Here is a 10,594-nt window from a genome sequence, read left to right on the forward strand (position 1 = left end):
TATCCTTGACTTTTTTTAACCACTGTTAAATGCTTGGTGTGTACTGCTCTATGATTTTCTCTATGCTCCTGGCACACACTCATAGGCATAGTTAGAGATTTTTCACAATATATAGAACTGAGATCATACATTATATATATATAATCTTAAAACTGCTCTTTTCACTTACAATGTATTATAGCCATCACTTCAGACTGATACAAATGGACGTAACGCACTCTTTCTAATAGCTGCTTAACAGTTTACAATATGGATGAGCCATGATTTAGTCACGCATTCTCTGATGAGTGAGCATCCAGGTTGCTCCTAGTTTTAAGTTCTAAAAACAGATAGCAAAACTGATCTAACATTGCTAGAGCATACATACTGTGAGTTACTTCTCTGCCAGTGCTATGCCCTCATACACCTGGATCTATTTTCTCAAGACTCAAGCTTCTGCAAAACTAATAGCCTCATGAGCAATCTCTTCTGTGTATAGTGCCTGCTGTTTGTCATGTGTCTTATACTGAATAAGTATTTCATATTTATCGAACTGAACCAAAATATAATCAGATAGAAAACGCCAGAAAGGATCCATAAGAGGCACTGTTAGCCATGCTTAATTCTGAGGATTTTGTAGGGAGTAAAAATAGTGAATTTTCATTTTTAACTTAATATATTTCTGCTTGAAATTTTACTAAAATACTTTATAATTTAAATATTTAATACATCCATTAATGCTTATACTAATATATTGATAATTTTATTGTATTACTTTTATAACTCAAAAACAGCTTTTTCCAAAACTTGCTGGATGATATAAAACCCTGGATTAAAAGGAACAAGCTTCAATTCAATAGCCCCCAAGATGGCTGGTACATAAGAATCAACTGAAGTTTGTTTAAAAATTCAGATTTCCAGGCCTGTCTCTGAATATTCCGATTCTGTAGACCTGAAGTAGATCTGAAGCAGAACCCTGGTAACAGCATGTTTAACAATACTATACTCCAGATGATTCTTTGACCCTGTTCTAATCTAATGATTTTTAGAATTACCTGGAGAGCTTTTCACATAGTTTATGGATGTTTGGCCTCTACCTCTAGACTTAACCCATTAGACCTGGAATGAGGCCCGAGAATCTACACTTCTAAAAAAAGTTACCTGGATGATTCTTCCCAAATTTAGAAACACTATTCTAAGTGCTACAATTTTCTCCAGTTTGTCAATTCAAAAATGAAGACATGATAGCTCCATTTTGGTCTCTAGTAGCAAAAATATGACACCAAGTTAAAAGTCTTTGATGATAATATTCTAAAAGACCACAAGATGTGGAATGTCTTAGCTGGCCTTCCATGGAATTTAGGAATATCTTTTGCTAGTTTAATTTAATGAATCAAATTTTAGTATTCACCTTATATCTTAAAGAGAAAATGAATTAAAAATATTTTTGACTCTAAAATATTTTAATAAAATTATTTATTTATTAGGTTCAATTAGTTTCAGTGTTTTCAATTAAAAAAATTTTTTTACCCTTACTATAACCTACAAGTCTAGATATTAGAAATAAGCTAATATATTTTTTAAATAAGATTTATCTTTCCCACTATCTAAAGACCTCCCTAATTATAAGTTAGGTATTTAAGTGGACATAACAAAACCATAAAAGCTTATCTCTACTTTCAGGATTAGAAATGAGAGCAGATACTGAATTACAAAAGCATAGTGAAATTCGGTTCTGAAAATATTTTTCATAAAAAATAAATGGCAAACAGACATTTTTCCACATGAGCTTAATTCAGTAGCTACTATACTAGACATTCCACTAATCAGAAGTCAGACAGACCTGGATAGAAATCAGGATCCTCCATCAACCAACCGTTTGAGCTCAGGCAAGTTACACAATCGCTCAAAACCTCAGTTAATTTCACCTTGAAATGGAGAGGTATCTCTTGATTATCAAGAGTATCTCTTGATTCACTGTTTGAGAGGACTAACTGATGTAATACATGTGAAGCACCTAACACATACTAAGGATGCAGTTACTAATACTTATCATGTTTTTTTCTCCCCGTGCAATATGAGTCATACTTTTAAACTGTTAAGTACAAGATTATCAACATGGAGTTTGAAGCGGAAGCAAGACCGTTGAGTGAAGATTTATGTCCAACTCCAGATCATCATGTTTGAAAGCAGGTTCAAAAACAAAATCATGAACCAGGACTCAAGCCAGAGCTCTAGACAGAGAGCTTGTAATAGATGGGGCCAGAGACCAGGTGAAACTGGGGTGTTAACCTAATGAACCTGATGCTCTTTCTAGGACGCACCAAGGTTTGCGGTAGTGACTTGGCTCTTCCAGTGTGCAATGTTTTGTATACTAAGGTCTCTGAGTGGTGCAAACTGCATCAGAGATGGACTCTGATCACAGAGAGTTTTACAACCTATGAGAACTAATCACATCTTCCTTGTGCTTAGGACAGAACTCAGGACCAGAGGCTTCCATCTTAGAACACAATTCAGTGATTATACAGCTGGAATCACTTTGAAGATCCCGCATACACCCAATCCCCTATAATTATATTTGCTCCACCCTCTTTTTTCTTTCTCTCACACACACAAATTTTAAGACATCACTAGGCAGGTAATTTCTCAGGGTCCCATATCACCTCTGTAGCCTGAGATCTACAAATGTAAATTCTATCACTCCACCCAGCTGGTACCACCCCATTTCCAGATACGGAACCAACCAACCATATTCAGCAAAGACCAGTGTGTTCAAAAAGGAGTTTAAACATTCTGGATAGAATTTATTTTATATATTATATGCCCCAGAATGAACCTTGAAAAACAGCACTGAGTTAAGCAACACATGTTATTAAATACCTAAACTCCCCTCAAAAAGCAGGGTTAACCCTTCAGTGTTTAAAAAAAAAAATTACTCTTCAACTCCTCTTAAAGCTTCAGGGTATCAAAAGGGGTGATAATTCTTGCTTTGCAAATATACTTTCTAAAAATAATATTTTCCTTAAAGGCTTATGGCAAAGCGACCGAGTCACTTCGTTTTCATTGCTGGCAAGCTGCACAATGACTTGATCTCTTTAATATTTCACTCATAGTAGCAGCCACTGAGCTATGACTAACCCAGTCTCTCAGCATCACCACTGGCTCCAGATGGTAAAAAGGAATACATTCCCTTCACTCTCGCCTGAAAAGCAATTCTGATTTTTTTTTTTCTTTCGCCCAGTTTCACCTGCCATAAGCGTAATCGTTTCACTCCAGGAAGAAACTCTCTGGGGGTGAGGGGAGATGCATGCACAGAGGAGCACAGGTAGGGAATTTACTTTTTTTTAATAGAGTGTAAGCACTGCAGCTTTAAATCTTACTGCATCAAGCCCTGGATACCTTCCATAATCAAGCTGCAAAATGGTAACAAGAAAGGAGGAAAAAAAAAAAAAAAACCTCTTCCTCCCTCCCGGCTAGCCCTCCAGGCCGCTGCGGGCAGCGGCGAGCCCATCCCCCAAGCCCTGCCAGCCCAGACGTGCAGCTAGTACAGGTGAGCCGGACACCGACCTTGGCCCTCAGACTTCGCCCACATCCGGGGATCAAGGTCAAGGGCGAGGGCTTCCTTCCACCCCCCTTCACTCTCCCCCTCCCCAAGACCCCCCCCCCCACGCCCCGCCTATCCCCCGCAGCCCAGAACCCAGGGATCCGATGCCAAAGTTTCAGGCCGGGTTGGGGCCGGCGCGGCTCTCGCAGCCCCCAGCCCTCCTGCACCTGCCGGGCCCGGCTGTGGGGCTCTGTGGACGGCGCCCACCTGGTCCCCACTCACCCCTGGCGGACATGGTTCAAGCAGCAGGAGCCGGAGCCGGGAGGGCGGCGGAGACACCCACCAGGGCGTGGGGAGGAAAATTTCTCCGAGACGCACGAGGCGCACCCGCGGCCGCTCGCGAGCGGAGGTGGCTGGCCGCGCGGGGACGCCTCCCGCAGGACACCTGGGCGCCGCGCGGCCGGCGGGCGGGGACGCGGCGGACGCGGGGACCCGCGGGGCGCGGCAGCGCTGACAGCCCGCGGCCGGAGCTGGGCGGGGCCCGCCTCCCCGCCTCCCGGGCCCGCCCGGCCCGCCGGGTCCAGCGGCCACGGGGACGCGCCGCCCGCTCCGCTGCGCCGCCAGCCCGAGCTTTTGTCCCCGAGCGAGCGAGGTGCGGCGGCTTGCGGAGAGGGCTGCGGCTCCCCTCCCCGCCCCGAGCCCTTAAGAAAATAATAGTAGTAATAATAACAGTGTTGCTGTTCCAGTGCCCGTCCAGCCTCCCGCTTCGGTCTTTGAGAAAGCAAGAAGGAAAGAGCTGCTCTGCTCCCTCCCCTAAGTGATGCCCCGGACCGGAGGGGAAGACCACGGTCGCCCGCGGGGCTTGGCCCTCCGTAGGAGTAAGGCCTTGGGCGGTCGCCCTCAAAGCAAGATAAGCCGTTAGTGAGCCCCTTCGAAGTCGCCCGGGTGGGATGGGCGGACTTTTCTTCCTGGGACCCTTGAGAGTAGGGCTGACTTAGCGCAAGGGCTTGAGTCAACACACCCAAGGAAGATCTGTACTCAACACATCTGCTTTACTAAACACGTCTGCTTTATTGTGTCAACTCTGAAGTGTCAGGGCTGGGCTGGGCTGGGCTGTTTATTCGCTGAGGGCTGAAGAGTAGGGTGAAACAAATGCACGTTTTCTATTTATCAGAGTACAATTGAAAAAATGCATAATAAAAGAACAATATCCTACTTCCTGGAGGTTTATCGACTAGAGCTTGATGCTGGTAAGCAACCTTACAACAGCCACCAGATCCAGAAGTTCTGAACTGAAGAAGTGGCTTTCTAAGCCTTGAGGAGAATGGGCACAGCAGCTTATTAGACCTCTAAGACTGATGGAAGAATTCCAGGTTTCAGGAATTCACACTCACTCCCTTATCTCTCTCTTCCTGGGTAAGCTCTCACAAAAGATATTCTAGGTATTTTCTATGGAGGCACTTCCCAAACCTATCCCATAATGGAAATTGTGTAATGGGTCTGATAATTCAGAAATGTTCCAAGAATAGTTGAACAAAATATCTCTATAGAAAAAAAAATGATTGATGGATAATTAAGCATCATTGAAAAAAATAACCAAAAATAATCAAGCAAATAACCATGTCAGGAGGGAAATAGTAGGAAAAAGATAAGTAATGAGAGTAGAAATTCCAAAGTTCAGCTACCAACTGCAAAAATTAATCTATTACTTATCCATCTTGACAACATTCCTTTCACTATCTTCTAGGAGGCAAATTTGCCAATAAACCACAATTCAGTTGCTTCAGTTTCAAAACAATTCCTTTCCCAGCATCCTCGGTCTACTGCGAACCCTTCTTACCCAAAGGAGATTCCATGAAAGCTGCTGCTGTCCCAACATCCAGCCTCCACCCACTTCAGTTTGTTTTGCCTAATTGCCTTGAGAACAGATTTCCTAAAACACTATTTGTAATATGATATCTTCATACTTCAGAATTTCCAGTGAATCCCCACCAATCTTCAGACAAAGCCTCAACATTCAAAATGTCTTCATCCATGCAGTTAATCCATTCAACAGAATCTTATTGAACATAAACTATATACCAGTCTCTATGGTAGGTTTTTGTTGTTGGTACCAGCCTGTCCCCAGTATTGCATGGGTCATGTTGTTGTTCAGTCGCCAAGTCATGTCCAGTTCTTTGTGACCCCGTGGACTGCAGCTTGCCAGGCGTCCCTGTCCTCCACCATCTCCCGGAGTTTGCTCAAGTTCATGTCCATTGAATCGGTAATGCTATCTAACCATCTCATCCTCTGCCGCCCTCTTCTCCTTTTGCCTTGGTAAGTGCCAGACATAATGATGAACAAGATAAACATTTTCCATGTCTATCTGGAGAAGGAAATGGCAACCCACTCCATTGTTCTTGCCTGGAGAATCCCAGGGACGGAGGAGCCTGGTGGGCTGCCGTCTATGGGGTCGCACGGAGTCGGACACGACTGAAGCGACTTAGTAGAATGGAGCTTAAGGTCTATGAAGATTGTGAGGCCTTCCACAGTCTGTGCTGTCTTACCTCTCCAGCATCATCTCTAGCTACTCCTCTAAGCAAATGCTTTGTTATAGACAGAATAGCTTCCCCTCTGTTTCTCCATACCATAATATCCACTATCCCTCTTCCTTGTGGCTCATTCCCACTGCTCTTCCCAAACGCCCTCTTCCTCACCACAATTAATTTATACACTGCCTCCTCACGCAAAGCTCTCCAGCTACCTCAACTCACATGGATCTCTGCATTCTCTCAACTTGTGTTTTCAGAACCACCTATTTTTACTGAAGACACAGCCTTGTGTTGCCATTTAATGGTTTTGTTGTATGTGTTTCCTGCCTTTCTGGCTGATTTTCAGATCCTTAAAATGAGAGACTTGGATTGTATTGTTGAATTTTTTCTGGAAGTGTATTGCAAAGCACATACTGTATCAGACTCCATCCTAGTAAAATAGGGAGGTCCCAGAATTATGTGGGTTTCTACTTTTATTCTTGTAATTGATGGTCAGCCTTTTTCTCTAACTGCCACAAAGTTCTCATCCTTTATAACCTCACTCCAGAATTATAGGTACAATGCAAAAGCCTAATAATGAACAGAGCTTACTCTTGTCCCTAAGATACTTATAATAGACTACACAGGTGCTTATAAAATACAGTCCTATATTTAACTCTAAGTCTGGAATAAGGTAACTTACACAAAACTGTTAAGCACACACTAGTACTTAGTACCTGATTGATTGGCAGTTTAGAAAATGGTAAGTTTATTGTCAGATTATTTTTGGCTAAAGAAAGTTTTCTCCCAACAGGGACCTATTGTGTAGCACATGGAACTCTGTCCAGTATTATGTGGCAGCCTGGATGGGAGGGGGTTTGGGGGAGAATGTGTATGTATGGCTGAGTCCCTTCGCTCTTCACCTAAAACTGCCACAGTGTCATTGATCAGCTATACCCCAATACAAAATAAAAAGTTTAAAGTTTGGGAAAAAAAAAGAAGGGTTTCTCCATGAATTTAGTCTTCTTCAGCTTAAGTATCAGATTAGATTTTAAAATATATATGATTTGCTTATATTTTGGACTTATGATTAAAATGCCTATTAGGGCCAAACATATCATTCTATAATCTATTCCTATAATCTTACAAATCTAAAACTAATTCTTCCCACCACACAGGAACCAATTTCCTATTTGTAACCTGAGCATCCTAACAAATTCCTCATCTAAGATAACTGAGAATACTTTTGAAATTGTCATAAAAGAAAACTGTGAGATGCAAGAATTCTGAGAGAAATGTTAAATGCCACTTTTTAAAGTCAAAAACTAAAGTATAATCTATTGCTTGAAACTATACATAGCAATTTTATATAGACCAACGGGAAGAAACACATTCTGGTCTGTGTTTGAAAAAAGATGTTACTATATGACTCTTGCCAAAAATACCCTTTCATCTTCTAATAGAAGGAAAGTTAACATGCATCACTAGTGTTTTCTATTCTTTATTGACTTTTTTTTTTCTTCTTTATTGACTTTTAAAGTGATTGAATATGGATTCATACTCACACACTTTCAACTGCGGATTTATCATCACTTCAATTCTGCTTTCTGTATACCTTCAAGTTTTAAAAAGGCAGGGGGTGGTAGAGAGGAGCACCAGCTGAGCTACGCAGTAATTTTTCAGCAAATACTTTTGTAATACCTACTCTGTAAGAGACAATGAAGAAGACATGGCAAAGCAGTTAGATTAGTTCCTTGCCTTCGTGATATTTATGTTCTAGTAGGAGAAAATTAAACCATGTACAAGCTGGAGGAGCTAAACTTGAGACTCATCATGAAGTCAAGTCACTAAAGGTGTCACCAGTATTCCTGGCTCCCTAGAGAAACAAACAAAAATTCTATTCTGATAAAATTTGACAGATGATCAACCAAAAATGAGGTCACAATAAAAGATTATTAAATATACAAGAAAACATGCCACTCTGAATGAGAGTTATCAAAAATAACAAATAGCATACATAAAGTACTTCAGATATTGTAACTCCTGGATTAAAATATAAAATGAGATGAAATATATAAAATATGATAATAAAGTAATATACACGTCACACACACACACACAAAAACCAATAAGGTATTACCAAAAATGACCAAGTAAATTTCTTAAAAATAAAAATTTTAAGCATCAGCTGTTAAAAAATTGTTTTAATTTCAATGAATAGGTAAAACAGAAATTCTTCTCTTGGAACCAGAGAAGAAATGGAAAGTAGACATTTTAAAAACTGCAAAGAACACAGCTGTTGACATGCCTGAACACACATGAATATGGTCTCAGGTAAACCGTAGCCTTCTATAGCCTGAACCATGAAGGGCTCTAGAACATAAGTCACATTGGGCTTCCCCGGTGGCTCAGTGGTCAAGAACCCGCCTGTCAATTCAAGAGATGCAGGTTCGATTCCTGGGTCAGGAAGATCCTCTGGAAAAGGAAATGGCAACCCACACCAGTACTCTTGCCTGGGAAATCCCATGGACAGAGGAACCTGGTGGGCTACAGTTCATGGTATCACAAATAGTTGGATATGACTTAGTGACTAAGCAACAACCATGGATGCAGCTGTGAAATAGTAGGAGATGGAAATATTTTTGTAAAAAAAGAGGCTAAGTTATATAAAAGAAATCTTTAATTAGACCTTTGGATGAATGGTAAGTATTTACTTGGCTAATAACTGAACGTGAAAGAAATGAGGCTTTTGAACTCTAGTGTTGGAGAAGACTCTTGAGAGTCCCTTGGACTGCAAGGAGATCAAACCAATCAATCCTAAAGGAAATCAGTCCTGAATATTCATTGAAAGGGCTGATGCCAAAGCTGAAATTCCAATACTTTGGCCACCTGATGCAAACATCCAACTCACTGGAAAAGATACTGATTTTGTGAAAGATTAAAGGCAGGAGGAGAAGGGGACGACAGAGAATGAGATGATTGGATAGCATTACCCACCTGGTAGACATGAGTTTGAGCAAGCTCCGAGAGTTGATGATGGATAGGGAAGCCTGGCGTGCTGCATGCAAAACATGGGGTCACAAATAGTTGTGACCTCGGTTGAACATGACCAAGCAACTGAACTGAACTGATCCCTCTACGTCACCACTAGAGTCCTACTTTTCATCTCAGGAGCTTCTGAGCTAAGTGTGGAGCCATCAGCCTAATTATCCACCACTTCCATTCTGAAACCTGTATTTAGTTCCTCTCAGCCTCCTAACTGTTCCCACATCTAAAAAATTTAAGTGATTTCACATTTAAAATGGCCATTTGGAAGTGGAGGATTGATATCACTTGGGAGGTTTAATGTCAGTTAACTTCTTGGGAATGATCTACTGAGTGGTTTCTATTCTGTCCTTTAGTAAATAGTAAATGCTTTACTTATCATTATGTGGAAGCCCTCACATAATGACATTTAATTCAAAACAGAGGCTTAGAGGCTGGTCAGGTAGCATACTGGAAAAGCTACACAGTATTTGGCAGTAACTTGGGGAAACAGAGAAAAATAGGACTGAAAGGGGAGAGAAAAAGTCAAAAACAGAGCAATGAGTAATTGAGACCAGATCCAGGCCAGAATGGGAACTTTTAAGGTTCTCTAATACAGAGCCAGGGGCTTCCCTGGTGGCTCAGAGGTTAAAGCGTCTGCCTGCAATGAGGGAGACCTGGGTTCGATCCCTGGGTCGGGAAGATCCCCTGGAGAAGGAAATGGCAACCCACTCCAGTATTCTTGCCCAGAGAATCCCATGGACGGAGAAGCCTGGTGGGCTACAGTCCACAGGGTCGCAAAGAGTTGGACACGACTGAGCGACTTCACTTCACTTCACTTCACTTCAATACCAGGCCAGTAGCAGGGTTTGGTAGAACAGAGTAGAGATCTTAAATATTTTAGATGTAGGCTTCTTTATTAAAAGAAATCAAGATAGAGTTGAGATCAGATTCTAGCTCCTACAGGAGTCAGGCAAGAATGGTGCCCAGTGGTGCCCAGCCAAGGAACAAGTGACTGGGAAAGAAAAAGAAAGAAAGAAGGAAGGAAATGGAGGATGGCGGGGAGGAGGAAGGAAAGGAAGGAGGGAGGAAAGGAAAAACACAAAGTGTTCAAGGGGCCTGAAAAGAACGTATCTGGATGGTCAATGGAGTGTTTGAGAGATGGGGAGTGGCAACTGGTTAATTCCAGTCATCAAGGATTACTCATCAGCTGCTGGTTGGTGTTGCTTTGGTCAGGAAAGAGATCAGGCGGCCAAACAGGAAATAACTGGATATTCAAAGACAGGCCAGAGAGGATACATTAGCTAGAGGACATTCTCACTGTCCTGCTCCACTTACGATGAATGTATGAGAGTACTTTTTATTGTAGTATAATTGCTTTACACTGTTGTGTTAGTTTCTGCTGTACAACAGCGTCAATCAGCTATATGTATACCTATATCCCCTCTCCCTTGAACCTCCCCCCCACTCCATCCCCATCCAACCCATCTAGGTCATCATAGAGCACTGAGCTGAGCTCCCTGTGCCATACAGCAGG

At 41.9% G+C, this 10,594-nt stretch overlaps 1 protein-coding gene across 10 annotated transcripts in view; it reads right to left on the reverse strand.

The window, feature by feature from the left end:
• The window catches only part of ABLIM1 (actin binding LIM protein 1), a 328,684-nt gene extending 324,610 nt beyond the window's left edge, over positions 1–4,074 (reverse strand). For all 10 annotated transcript variants that reach the window (XM_086377808.1, XM_086377800.1, XM_086377797.1 and 7 more), the window contains exon 1: positions 3,806–4,074. In XM_086377808.1, the coding sequence (XP_086233934.1) occupies positions 3,806–3,818 (13 nt within the window). In that variant the 5' untranslated portion in view covers positions 3,819–4,074. The remainder of the gene's footprint in view (positions 1–3,805) is intronic.
• Positions 4,075–10,594: the final 6,520 nt, after the last annotated feature.

This window comes from Bos grunniens, chromosome 26 (assembly GCF_055505025.1).
Source record: "Bos grunniens cultivar Pamir isolate PY7600 chromosome 26, Bosgru_T2T1.0, whole genome shotgun sequence".
Taxonomy (NCBI): Eukaryota; Metazoa; Chordata; class Mammalia; order Artiodactyla; family Bovidae; genus Bos; species Bos grunniens.